This window comes from Pinus tabuliformis, chromosome 1_1 (assembly GCF_031772625.1).
Source record: "Pinus tabuliformis cultivar Carrire ecotype Pingquan chromosome 1_1, CPIR1, whole genome shotgun sequence".
Lineage (NCBI taxonomy): Eukaryota > Viridiplantae > Streptophyta > Pinopsida > Pinales > Pinaceae > Pinus > Pinus tabuliformis.
In genome coordinates, this window is record NC_142297.1 from 154,674,117 (window position 1) to 154,689,459 (window position 15,343).

Consider the following 15,343-nt stretch of genomic DNA (forward strand, 5'->3'; position numbering starts at 1 on the left):
GAGTTAGCGAATGGTGCATCTTAACTTGTAAAATATTTGAGATCCATTTACTTGTAGATCCCATTATGGGATGTCCTTGAGCTTCATTATGTTTTGTTTGCTACTAGTTTGAAGAAAAATCCTCTTTCAATTTCTTGTATGGTAGAGCTTTAGTGTAGAGTTGCATTTAAAGTATAGTTGTATTTACCAGCAATTGTAGTGTAGGAAGCCAGAATACATTGGGTATAGATGTGTTAGATGGATGTCTTTATAGGTTTCTTACTGATCTTAAGGCACTCATACATTTTAGTGGGAAGTTGTATGTGTTTTCTAGTCCTGAAGAGACATATGCAAAGCAAGTATGACAGGATGCTATGGAAATAGTTTGAAACCCTATTTATATAATTAGTGATTGATTCTAACCTTGTAGTAGATGGGACTATTATAGATTATATAGATTTGATTGTTGGAGTTTGTTAGAGAGAGGGAGTTGACATTGATTGTGCTATTGCCTTAGGATTTCTTACGAAGAGGGAGGTGACTTGTTGTAGTTAGCGTTTCACTTATTGAAGAATTTGAGCTGCATGTGTGAGACATCATGGTTATGGGTTTCTAACAGGATTTTCCCATGATGGTGATATAAGGGATGACAAAATTATGTAAATGGCTTACAATCCATGCGTATGTTCCTCAAGATTTTTATATGGTTAACATTCCTTGAATTGTTCCAAATGTTATGATACCATCTTGTGTTGTTAGATATAGGGAGACTTCCACATCTTACAATATTGATATTCCAACACAATGAAATGTAGTGGTGAGTTGGCATGTGAGGCTTGATGAGGAGGTGAGATCGCCTAGTTCATAAGTACATCCATAAAACACTGTAAAGAGTTTGGATGTAATTGTTCTGGACACTAATTCATAGATTAGAGATTGTTAGAATATTGAAAATATATAGAAACATATAAAATTATATGACAAAATAAGACATTACTATTCTAACTTCCTATGCATAATTAATACCACTTAATCAGTGAAAGGAAGAAGATAAGAGACAAAGGAAAGAACACACCAAATTTATGTTGTAAAACCTCAATGAGGAAATGTCCATGGGAAGATAGTAACATCTTTGTTAGCTTTAGAAATCTCCAATATTACAAAGAGAACCAACACAAATGATTCACCATTAAATAATGGTGAGACTATCATATTTTTTTTAATTTCTCATGGGACTCCATACCCTCTACTATATAGCAACATATTGAGGAATTGCATCCCCATAATACATGTGGGATAATGTAATTTCAATCTTTATATTATAAATCATTACGATGGTATTTTACTCCATGATGAATGTGGGATATACTTCATTTACAAAAAAATAGAGTTTCTTTTGACATAACCTAGACATTATTACTTTCCAAAGGGACACATTGCAATAGAGATGTTTTATTAAACACATACATTAATAATGATAAGAAGTCAATGAATACAATCTATTTTGAGCGTGGAACCTTCTATTAAAATGATTACAATACAAGGATATTTTCTAGTTCTCGTATTATTTTCCATTCTTTAATAATATTTGGTAGATATTTTGGACCATGATCTTGCCATTGATTAGCTTCTTTAGGAAACAAACATGGAAGACTGCATGTAGACATGAATATGGAGAAAACTCTAACTTTTAGGCCATGCTTCCAATTCTATGTATCACCCTATAGGTGCCATAGTACCTCGGTATTAATTTATCTACAAACATACACCCTCAAGCATCATTTTTTTTAACCATAATCATTAGTGAGGAGATATAACTTTGACCAAGTTGAATGACACCATCCTCTAACATTACTTGAATTAGATGCTCAATATCACTCTTATGTGCATATGGATACCTATAATACCTAATTTTATATGCTACACTTCTAGGTTGCAAATGAATAAGAGGGTCATGATATCAAGCAAGTGAAATACCTTTATTCATCTATTGACTTCCCACCCTTCAGGAAAGGTGTCCTTGCTATGCTGACCATGGATCCTTTAAGATAAGATAACCAAGAGCTGGTAATCCTTCTTGAGGGACTTTGTCTTATATACATGGGTGGGTTCTTGTCGAAAATTCGATCTCTTTCACTGAGCATTTGGAAATATCTCTTGTGTTTACATAGTTGTGGGTAGCACAGAAAAGTGAGACCATGAGCTTCACTGGCTCGGGAAAGTGATACATGTGTTGATAATCCTCTATTCGAAAGGTAGCAACCTTCTGCCTGCTAACACTTCTCAATGTCATTGTCTTCTCATCAATGTGTGAGACAATTGATCTCATGATATCTGCACATGGGAAGGCTGGAAATCTGCATGCAACCTTGTATAGTCCTAATTGCTAGATGATGAGATACACCTTTCAGTCCTCTAAGTCTATCTCAAAGTCCTTTACAGAAGCATCTTTCACCTGCTACCATCTTAGTGATGATCCCTTTTCTATAAACAATTGAGTATCTACATACACTGGTAAGTGTACTAGCGCTTGCTTAACTGCTTCCCCATTATTGCTTTTAGTGGTTTCTTTTGAAGTAACTCTCTTACGTTCCATGGTAACAATTACTACTGTAGAGGTGCTCAAGAAATGTTGTACCTGTGGGACAGAAAAGACACTCATGGCAAGAAAATGTCAGTCTTAAGCAAATCTACTTTTAAGGCATGTTCAAGAAACAAACCATATATTTGATGTGGAGGATTGTGAAATTCCCATTGACAAAAGGGACTAGTTGCCTATGGGAATTTTAAACTACATAGTCTCAACAGTCAGGGTCAAATCTTGTGGCTTGAAACTGTGCAATGTGTAGTTCAACCTAGGCAGTGGTCTGGGAGAGACTACACATTGCACAGTCTAAGTGGCCAAGGTGACATGTTGGCTCCTAGAATTGCGCAGTACGTAGTTGGGGCTAGCCAGTACTGTGCACTGCGTAATTCCATAGGCCAAGATTGTGGCTTGAGCCTTAGGATTGTGCAGTGTCCATCTGGGCAGAGTGAAAACCAGCCAAGGAAAGTGCAGATCTGCCTAAGGGAAGTGGGGAAAACGAGAAAATTTGAGAGATAGTGTGATATTGAGTGAAAATATTACTAATTATGAGTAAATCCATGGAAGTCAAGTGCAACAATAAATCAAACAAAAGGAAAATCAAGTATGTCAAGAGATTCCCTGCAACGACGACCATTGGTGCAAAAAAAGGAAAACCAATGCGAAACTTGTGAAATACAATCTAAAACTTAAAACAACACTTCTACAAGTTAAAACAAGTTGAAACGCCAAAAAATATGAAGAGAAATAAGTGAAACAACACTCACACAAGCAAATGACAAAAGGGAGCAAAAGACAACAAAAGTGAAACTCACCCAAAAAAGCAACTACAATCGCACTAAAGGTTCCTTGATCTCCTTGGGAATGCTAGAGCTCTAATATTGAATGTGAAAATGAGCTCTAAAAGTGTCTATTAAATAGATTTTAGTGAATTAAGGATTTTGATATGTATGCCGAAAATCAAGGAAAAGGTGACACTTAGTGAAAGTTTCTAAAAATAGCGAAAGTGCCTCATTTGGGATACTAAAATTAGATCCCAATTTTTTAGGGATGCTTTTTTGTTTTACTTATTTTCCCATGAAAACTCGCCATGCACACTGCCGGGAAAGACTATGCAATTGTGGGGATTTGGACAACTTTCTGGCTCAGTGCACTGTGTAGTTTATGAGCTCAATGATGGATTTCACAGTTTCTCGGTTGAGTGCACTATGCAGTTTCTGAGCTCAATGATGGATTGTGCGGTTTCTCGAATCAATGTTGGGTTGCCTTCCATGACTACACAATTTATGAGCTCAAGGCTGACTGCTAGTCAAGACTATGCAATTCCCATCATCAAGGATGCTTGTCCTCAAGGATTGTGTAGTTTCTGGAGGCAAGCCCAAAATTGTTCAGAGACTAAGTTGGGACATCATCCTATGACATAGAAAGATCACCTAAGTGTGAAAGCAAGAAAGCACATGCACAAATGAAAAGATAAGTCTGAGTTGAAGCATGAATACTTGGGCCAGTGCAAGATGATCTCCTGTGGTTAAGAAGGGGGGCTCCAAATTCAAAGCATAGGCAAAATTTTGGAGGGTGGTTGTAGCTGTTAAACATAATTATGTTGAGATATACCTTAGTGAAGGCCTCCCATATCACATTCATCTGCTTCATAAATATTTTAATGGGACTCGATTGTTATATTTCAAAAATGCAACTTTCAGATGTCAAATATGTCATCATACATGGCACTTGTAGAATACATGTCGGCAAGCAGAAAGAAAAGCAAAGAAAAAATTGCATATGAAAAGGGGATGGAAATATATATATATATATATATATATATATATATATATATATATATATATATATATATATTCTTCAGAAGATGAACACGAAGAAATAGATGAGAATCGTCAACAAACAGAAGAACATAATCCACATGGATCCCAACTAAAGGAGGGAGAAAAGATGCATAATAATTATGAAAGTCTAGCTGACAAGCAAATGCTTTAGCAGTGATCCAGGATCTTGAGAAACAACATGAGGAAATATACAACAACTAAGGAGCAACCAAAGCAATGCAAACCCACTCATCTGAGAGTTCAGACTCAGATAAAGAAGTGCCAGAAAAATTAGAAGGAGAAGAAATGGCAATTGTAATTGGCAATCCAAATGATGGGGGTTGGCAAAAAGTTCAAACAAGGAAAAGGAAAAAAGAGAAACTGAGTTTATCTTGGTAAATATAATCTCTACTTTTGGGCACTTTTTGCACATTATGAGTATAGGTAGTAGCTAGGCTACTATGTGTGCGCTAAGCACATGCAATATATATATATATATATATATAGAGAGAGAGAGAGAGAGAGAGAGAGAGAATTACTAATTATAACATTGTAATATATATATTACAATGTTATAGTTAAAATTTTAAATTTCATATTGGAGCTTAAATAGTGTTTGTTCCTTTATTTTTGTTTTATTGTTATTATTTGTCATTATTAAATTATATTGAGGTTTGAGTTACATATTGGATAAAATAATGACCTATTAGAAAGTAAGACATTGTTATTAGACTTGTGCTAAATGCACTCTAGTTTAGACATTTATCGGAACAATGATACCTTGAAATTCATTCACACCCCCAACCTTTCCCTATAAAATTTGAACTTAAAAGTAATGTTGCACAACTTGTGCTCAACAAATACTCACTAGCATATCACTAGTTGAATCGAGAAGACTCCGGAACAGTGAGGAAATAGCAGAAAAACTAAAAAATATCTCATTTTTTTGTATGAAAGATAAATTAATGGAATTTCCAACACATACAAGTTATAAAACCCTGGTTTACACAAGAATTCATAACATCATCTCATAAAATATGATCGTATAAGTTATAACATAACACAATTGAGATTTGTATTCAAAATTTTTAAAAGAAACTTGAAAAATGATTTCATAAACAAAATCACATATGGTAGCAACTTGCAAGTTATCCATGAATCATAACATAATTAGAAAACCAAAAATAGACAATGTCATCATGTTCCATGTCATGTCTCATGCATCAACACAAGGATGTATAGAATAAGCCCTCGATGAGCTAGTGCCAACATCATTGAGCTTAAACAACAATTGTGAGTAGGGGTGTTTGGAGTTTCCATTTGATAAAATGACTGACTAGAGGGATCTCGTGTCTCCTCATCAAGCCGACTCAAATAATCAGTGGGCAACTACTCCACAACCCATTCATATTCTAGCTCAATGTCATCCAATGCAATTGGATCTAAATCCTTTGGACACATTTGTTTAGGGAGTAGTCAAAGGTTTTAATAAATGTAGACAAGCTTTTGCAATCTCTCAAGCTCCAACCTGTTACGCCTTTTTCTATGGATATGTTCAAACACTGACCAATTGCGCTCACATCCTGAAGCATTGCAAGGCTGACTTAGAACTCTGACTGCAAATTCTTGTAATTTAGGTGCCTTAGTGCCACAATTTATCCACCAATTTGTTGTATAAAACAACAAAAAAGTTTAGAGTGTTGGAAATTGTAATGCCCAACTTAAAGAAATTACAGAATTTAAAAATTGAATCTTACATGACATTTTCTTATTCCTGAGCCATATGGTTGAGATAAATCCAAACATGCCATAAGCTTCCATGTATATGTATCATTGCAAATTGATTTTGTCTTGAATTTCTTAGTTCAAGAACATTCTCTTAATGTATATTATGATGCCTCTCATCACCTTGAGATATTTTTGAATATCAGACCCCTCATTATAGAATATGCTTGGATTTATATATGTTCTTATTGTATGCAATAGTGAATGTAGTTTCCTGACCCACCTGGAATAAATAATTTCTCATATATGGAGATATTTAGAAGAATTTTCCCTATAAAAAGCCTCGCTTGCCTCTTTGGCCTATGCATGCCCTCATAAATGTAGCCCATTTGAGGTTTGTCTCTATCTGTGATCCTTAAGACTTTCACAAGGGGCTTGGTTAAGCTAGCAATCTCAGTGACTTTCTCCCACAAGTCCTATTGGAAGACAAACACCTTCGCAACCATGGCATGAGGTATTGTGCAATCTTTTCAAAATAGCCATTGTTGTCTACAAAACATCCATCTTAAATTTTGGTAACCATTCAAAAAGAATTTGGGGGAGAGGAAATTGGTGGCAAAAGTTGTGACAACGAGCTGAATGAGTTCACCCTCTGTGAATTATCTCATACGACTCAGCACCCAAGCATGGTTATAAATGTACTTCGTTATTTTTTGCACTCTAAAAGAACATCTCGCAACCATGACAACTTTTTGATGTCCTCCAAAATTAGGTCTATACAATGGGCGGCACATGGGCTCTAAAAAATGGCAGGATACATTTTGGTTAGCATTCTTCCAACTACCACATAATTTGCATCATTGTCCATGATTACTTGGATAATATGGTTTACCCCAACTTCTTCCACAACCTATGACAACATTGAAAAAATCAGATTTGTGTCCTTTACATGTGAAGATGCATTAATCAACTTTAGGAACATGGTTCCTTTAGATAAAATGACAATAAGGATGATGCTTGTTCTACCCCTCTCATCTATCCACCCCTCTGACATAATTGTGCACCCAATGGTGAGGTCTTCCACGAGTTTTTAATGATGCCCGACAATGCCTTGACACATTCAAACTCCTCATTGAGGTCCTTTATTAGAAAATAGAGAGAGAACACAAAGAGGGATTAAACGCACAACACCAAACACATTCTATATTCATTTGTGACATAAAATAATTACATATATAAGAATTAGATCATTGACTTCTAGATGATAAGCTCCGAAGAAGGTGGATCTATGACTCATAAACACTCACACACATAGGGAAATAACTATTTCTAGAATCACACCTAGAGACTCACAATGGAAACTCAAGCCAACTTTGAAGTCATGGAAGCAATACTCCCAATACCCTCTCTTAATGCTTACATGACAATGATAAAAAATAGACATTACAACAATAGATAAATCTTTGTCAAAATTTTCTGATATGCTCATCACTAGCACTCATATCCACTATGAAATCTCACAGTTTTCGCTCTTTTCTTCACCACACTTTCGAGCTTCCCACATCAGAGCATCATTGATGTGATTTGCAGAATTGACGCTTCTCAACCTCCCAGAGCGCAAGTGGTGAGTCTTGACACTATACCATTGGTGGTCCAACCTTCCTTCTAGCTAAGTTCCTCGCCCTGAAACTTAAGCCCCTGGTTGGCCGCACTGAGTCCTTCGTGAAAGACTCTGCATCCTTCATTAAGGAGCTTAAAGATATTAAACTTGACCCTGATGACATCCTTGTCAGCTTTGATGTGGTCTCCCTTTATACCTGCATCCCTATAAAGGAGGCCCTGGAAGTGATCTATCGCCTAACGGATCCCGATACCGCGCATCTGGTTGAGATCTGTCTCACTTCCACTTTCTTCTGTTTCGAGGGTGAGTTCTTTGAACAGACTTTTGGTGTTGCCATGGGTTCCCCCCTTTCCCCTATTGTTGCCAATCTCTTTATGGAAGATTTCGAAGCCAAAGCTCTAGCCTCGGCTCGTCTCCTTCCTAAGCTTTGGAGAAGATATGTAGATGACACTAATGTCATCTAGTCCCATGGCCAAGAGGAGCTGGATCGCTTCTTCAATCACCTCAACTGTCAGTCCTCTTCCATTAAGTTTACCATGGAAAAATAGGTTAATGGTTGCCTCCCTTTCCTGGATATTCTTATTTCTAAGAATATGGATGGCTCTCTCTCCCACTCAGTATTCCGAAAGAAAACGCATTCTGAGCAGTATCTTCATGCTGATTCCCATCATTTCCCTGCTCAAAAGATGGGTGTTCTTAACACCCTTGCTACTCGTGCCCTGAGGATCTCCGATAATAAGAGCTTTGATAAGGAGCGATCCCATCTCCTTAATGTCTTTGTGGAGAATGGCTACAGTAGGCGCCTAGGTTAGAGGGCTTTCCTTAAAGCCTCTAAAAATGCGTTAATTAATAAAGAACCGAAGGAGCGCCGACTAGGGGTCCATCTTCCCTATGTACAAGGAACCACAGACAAAATTGCTCGGATCCTTAAGAGGTATGACATCCCCTCTACCTTTAGACCCCTCAACACCATTCGTAAATCCCTCCGATCGGTGAAAGATTCTGTTGACCCTATGGACATGAAGGGTGTCTACTTGATCCCTTGTTCTTGTGGAACCCCCTATATCGGGGAAACAGGACGCTCCATCCATCAGAGGATAAGTGAACATGTAGCTGACCTAAGACATGGGAGAACCAAGTCTTCAGCATTAGCAGAGCATGTGGAAAAGACCAAGCATCAGGTTTGTATTGAGGAGGCCAAGGTTGTTGCTAAGGTTGCTCATTTCCATCATTGTAAATTCAGGGAAGCTATTGAGATTGAAAGAAGGCCTAATAATCTCAATAGAGATGATGGCTGGAAAATCAGTAGCTGTTGGATCCCTGCCCTGTCGTCTTAGTCTTTCTCCTTCCCCCCTCCTTTTAGCTTTTGTGCTCGCTTTCTGTGTCCCCCCTGAAGCCTTCCTTCCTCCTAAGGTTGATTCGTTTTGCTCTGTCCCTCCCCATTTTTATTTTTTGTCGTTCTCTCTGGTTTATTTTTATTTCTTATTCATATACCTTATTTATATATACTTATTATTATTATTTTTATTTTTTTTTAATTAATTAGTTTATTTATTTTATTTTACTTTTTAATTTATTTATTTTATTTTTATTTGATTTTATTTTTAATTTTTTTTTTTTTTATTTTTTAATTTAATTTTATTTATTTTTTATTTATTTATTTATTTATTTTTATTTTTATTTTTATTTTTTTAATTTTTAATTATTATTATTATTATTATATATATATATATATATATATATATATATATATATATATATATATATATATATATATATATTTTTTTTTTTTTTCTTCATTATAATGATCTATTTATTATTTTATTCCTTTTTCAACTATCTTTTACCTTAGCTCTGTTCTCTTTTATATGTTTTGATTTTTATTATTATATTCTTTTATTATTGTTATTATTTTTATTTATTTATTTTTATTTTTATTTTTATTTTTAAACTAACCTTGACTAACCTCCTTCTGAGTTTTTCCTAAGTTTTAGTTTTATTTATGTATTTATTTATTTATTTTTAATTTTTAAACTAACTTGTACCTTTATTAGCTTTATTTTATTTTTATTTTTATTTTTTATTTTTATTTATTTGTTTTTCCTCTTTTATTTTGATTTATTATTAATTTGTCTTTTCAACTAACTTTTACCCTTACTAGCTTGGTTCATTTATATTTTTATTATTTTTATTATTTTTTCCTTTTTATTTTATTCTCACTAACTGTTATTCTATACCCTATGTATATTGTATTATAATATTTCTTATAACTTATATTTTTATTAAACTTTTAACTAACTAGTAACATTAACACCTATTTAATTATTTTATTTATATAAAAATCTTATATCTTAAAAAGAATGGTCATCTAATATAACTATTTTATTTTGACTTTTTAACTTTGGTCCCATAGGCAAAATTAGCCATTGGATAAGATAGCAGTTGGGGGTCTCTGCTCATACTATTTAAATTGCATAGCTAGATCTATTTCTTCAACTTGTCCTGACGATGAACCACACTAGTTGGTTCGAAACGGGTCGACAAATGATATTCTATGTGATTTACGTTGAAGAATCTCTCATAAATTGATATGGATCACACAAGCCTCAATTCGACAACTAAACCATCTTATATAGGAACTACAACCATCTGTGAATTCAAAGCCCTCTTATATAGGAACTACAACCAAATTCAAAGCCCTCTGCAGCGTTCATCAGTAATCGAGGATAACATTCTGAGTGTCTTCAACAAACAATTCTACACTTAACATTGCATAAAATAACCTATAGTGATGCTACGATGGGTCACACACTAGCTTGCTCTTATTAAAAACTAATGCTCTAAGAGCACCATGGATCACTTTAATCGGTTAAATAGTTAACATGTTCTTTGTGGTTATGCATTTAATTTTTACCAACAATTCCTTTTTACCATTAAAATTTCTAATAACGACCCCTTTTCTTTCTTTTTTTTAACTCCCACCCATTAAATATTTTTCAAACAAATAATTAAAATAACCTTAAAATATTCCGCTTTAAAAATAAAGCTCAAAATAAATAATGTTTTCACCCATCGAACATTATAAAGAAATGTGGCCAAATTAACCATTTTACCCTAATCTCAGACTCAAACTCTGCACCAGCGACCTTCCGAGATCGATCGCGTCAAGCTAAAAATGATATGAGTTCTATATCATATCGAAACCGGAAAATGCAACAATCCCTCTTAGTTCTTCACACATACAATGTTCCTTTGCATAGGGTCGGTACAGCTGCCAATGGTTTTTTCCAGTGAACTCTGTTAGCCTTAGATAAATGCTCAACTGGTCTTGGATCGACTCTGCTACTTCCCTATTTTCTTTTGTTGGCCCTCTTGTGCTTGGATAAATTAGATAACATGACAGAATTGGGTGCCAGATCGCTGTCTCCTTTGGTGCAGCACTTCATTCGAGGACCCGTCATTGCCAACACAAGTGAATTTGAATGCGATCAGCATCATGCCCCCGTCTATATCTCTCGGTCTAATTCTTCTCACACATCTGTGGCCCGGATCAATGATTGTAACTATGTGCACCAATTCTACCTTGTCGGACAAATCCATAGCTTTTGACATAACGCATGGAACGAAGCCAGTCAATACTTAAACCCTCAGACCTTCCTTATCTTAGCAGCGGTAAATCTTCTAAAGAAAATAGATCTCTCCCTTTAGATCAAATACGTTGGATTTCCTTTTTTTCCTAAGGCGGATTTCATCCACACTAAAAGAAATAAAATAAACAAATATTTCCATGTTGCCTAATGCATGCGGCCACTGCGTCCTTGGGCAGAGTTGAAGAATGTATTAAAAGAGCTTATTCTTGGTTGACTGAAGCAGGGATGAGTAAATGTGATCCGCTTGCTTTGAAAATGACAACTCTGAAATTTCTTTCGATAAAATTGGCGGCCCTAGCATCTCAGAAAACACACAAAACACAACAATATTTTCTATCACACCAGAAATTTTCACACACATATCTAAGCTACACCAACTCTAATTATAAAGAATACAATTCAAAGTGCTATCACATTTTCTTGGCTTTCCTGTGAATGAGTAAGATTCAAAGTGCTATCACATTTTCTTGGCTTTCCTGTGAATGAGTAAGATTAAAATAGGTTCTGATACCATATTAGAAAATAGAGAGAGTAGAAAGAACTATTAAACACACAATACCAAACACATTCTATATTCATTGATCATATAAAATAATTATATATATAAGAATTAGATCATGAATTCTAGATGATAAGATCTGAAAAAGAGGATCTATGACTCATGTACAACTCACTCATATAAAAAAAATAACTATTTATAAAATCCAATATCTTTCTCCCTAAATAAATTATTAAGAGATGCTTTGTAGCCGGACCTAGCACATGCAATTGCATCTACCATGGGTTGGAAACCTAAAGTAGCACATGCAATTGCATCTACCATGGGTTGGAAACCTAAAGTAACTTTGCATTGTTAAACTGGATCTCATTATGATACCAAAACCTCTTCAGTGCCATATCTGCCCTCTTTTTTTCATTAGAAGTTTCCAAGCTCGACTGAGATCTCAAACTAATGCAAGGAAGAAAGAAAGAATATCTTATATGAGATGCATTTCCTACAACATTTGATGAGGCGGAACCTATAGCAACATTGCCGCCATATGCTTCATTTTTTCTCTCTTAGCATTTTCTACTTCAATGGCATATTCGCATGCATTTTCACTGTGACTTCTAGAGGGCAATGATCACAAATTACCACATCCCTAGCCACTATTCTGGAGGGCAATGATCACAAATTACAGCATCCCTGGCCACTATTCTAGCCAGGTGGTATTTCAATCTATTTATGTCTCTGAATATGTCTAGGGACACCACAGTGGAACAAAAGTTGCATTTGATTCTCTAGTCAGAATTGATACTTTCATGGGTATCATATTCCACTCCATCAAGAGGCCTTTTAGAATTGGATTTAGCCTTAGAAGCCATGGAATTATAGATCACAAATCAAGATAACAATCTGATTTTAAATAGGAAAAATATGTTAAAAAAATGTATTTTTTTTAATCACAAATGCCTGCAATTAAAAAGAAACCACACACAAAACACAACAATATTTTCTATCACACCAGAAATTTTCACACACACATCTAACCTACAACAACTCTAATTATAGAGTAATACAATTCTAAGTTTTCTAGTTTAACGGGTGAAGGAGTAAGACAGAATCAGGGAAAATTTTAGGGATTGGAGTTTAACATAAAATTTCTACCTTTTGGCCAATTTTATGGTCCCTAATATGCAAAATGTAAAATGTTTGATCATACTTCTATAAAAATATTTAGATTTATAATTATTTTATAGTCTCACAGTAACCATCATCATCATCATCATCATATAAAATTTTGGTGATATTTAAAGTAAAATAATTTTATATTGTAAAATTTGGGGGAATCACTTAAAAAAAATTAACTAATATTACTTTTGGGAAAATCATGAAAAATTAGCCCACCTGCCAGTATTAGCACTTAAAATTTTCCTTGACCAGGCTCTGGTACCATATTAGAAAATAGAGAGAGAGCAAAAAGAAGGATTAAAATCACAACACCAAACATAGTCTATATTCATTGATCACATAAAACAGTTACATATATAAGAATTAGATCACTGACTTCTAAATGATAAGATCCCAAAAAAATTGATCTATGACTCATAGAGAGCCACAATGACAACTCAAGACAACTTAAAAATCATGAAACATTACTTCCAATATCTTTCTCCTTAAATGAATTATAAAAAGATACTTTGTAGCTTAAGCTAGCACATGCTATTGCATCTAGCATGGGCTGAAAAGCCTAAAGTGACATTGCATAGTTAAATGGGAGGTCATCATGATACCAAAACCTGCCAGATCTGTCTTCTTCTTTTTCCTTTAAAGTTTCCAAGATCGACTAAGATCCCATAGTAGGACGAAAGAAAAAATATTTTATATGAGATGCATTTCCTACAACATTTGATGAGGCAGAACCTATAAGAACATGGGGACCCTGTGAATCCACCCATTGTTGCAGCCTCATGCTTCATTTTTACTCTCTTATCATTTTGTACCTGAATGGCATATTAGCATGCATTTTCAATGTGACTTCTGGAGAGCAATGAGCAATGATCACAAATTACGGCATCCCTACCCAACATTCTAGCCAGGTGGTATTTCAATCTGTTTATGTCTAGAGACACCACAGTGGGACAAATGTTGCATTTGATTCTCCAGTCAGAATTGATATCTTCATGGATATCATATTCCGAGACTTCATCAAGACGCCTTCTACAGTTGGATTTAGCCTTAGAAGCCATACAATTATAGATCACGAATCAAGATAACAATCTAATTTTCAACAGAAAACCTATGTTAAAAGAATGTAATTTTTTTTTAATTGCAGACGCCCGCAATTAAGTGTGGCTGCTGCATAGGCCTGCAACAAAAAAATAAAAAAAGAGCTCATAGAGGCTTGTAACGTTATGTCTGTTACAGAACTATGTAGGTCTGTCTCAGGGCCACAAAGGCCCTCTCCCTGGATGGGGCCTGTTGTTTCCGGCCAACGGGAGCCTGCTCCAATATTTTTTTTTTAAATAATTAAAAAATAACTCAAATTTTTTTTCCGCTGTATCTACTTCAAAGAAATTTGAATAGCCATTATTGTTAAATAGCATATCTCTTTGTTATTATTCTTTATTTTTTTTTTTAATTTTAAATTAACTTTATGGATTTATATTTTCCAGTGCGCTGATCTCGAAGGAGGTTCGGTTTTGACATCACCTGTGCTCCAGCTTGGAAGCACCCAGTGCATTGATGTTGAGACTCAACTGGTTATGGGACTTCCAAATGTATAAGATCACCTTCCTCTCTTATAAAATGTTAGTAATGGATATGTAAACTCGCCTTATTTTCATTATACAAATAAGCTTTACTACAGCAGTACCTTTCCTGTTATCTTGTAAACCAATTATCAACAGTGTGAATCAAGATTAGAATGCGAGTGTAATCCTTTTTGTATTAAGTTGAACTCAACCTGGAACTAGGAAAGGTCACCGATGGCCATTCTCTCTCTACTTTACCAACCTCAGAGAATGAAACCAATCTGGTCTGTGCTTCCCCTTGGTCTGTGGTAAGGAGGAAAACCTACCCTACTATCCTCCTTGGTCTTATGTAAACGAATGAAGTATCAAAACAATGTTGATCAACGCCGGAATTTGAGTGCAGTATCTTTTAAGTATTTTGTAAAGTATACATCAAACGTGCCATGTTAAAGATTTCTTTTAATAATATTTGTAAATAAATATTATATTTTATTTGGTATTAGTGTTAAATTTGAATTTTGATAACTTGATATCAGAATGATAATTACAATTAAGACAACTTAATAGGTTAACGAACTAGTTTTAAAGAATTGGTATTTTATTATGATATGAAATGACGCACAGAGATTAAATGGAATAAGGCATTTCTTATTCATTTGGGATAGTAGATTAAAAATATCTAATAAATCAATTATCTAATTTTAGAGTTCGATGTTCTATCGTGAGA

The 15,343-nt window shown here is 34.7% G+C and overlaps 1 protein-coding gene across 1 annotated transcript in view; it reads left to right on the plus strand.

Annotated features, from left to right (window-relative positions):
• Positions 1 to 15,108, plus strand: part of LOC149212065 (MADS-box protein SOC1-like) — a 411,381-nt gene extending 396,273 nt beyond the window's left edge. Inside the window, exon 6 of the mRNA XM_089391687.1 lies at positions 14,539 to 15,108. Within this exon, the coding sequence (XP_089247813.1) occupies positions 14,539 to 14,649 (111 nt within the window). The 3' untranslated portion in view covers positions 14,650 to 15,108. The remainder of the gene's footprint in view (positions 1 to 14,538) is intronic.
• The last annotated feature ends 235 nt before the right edge of the window (positions 15,109 to 15,343 follow it).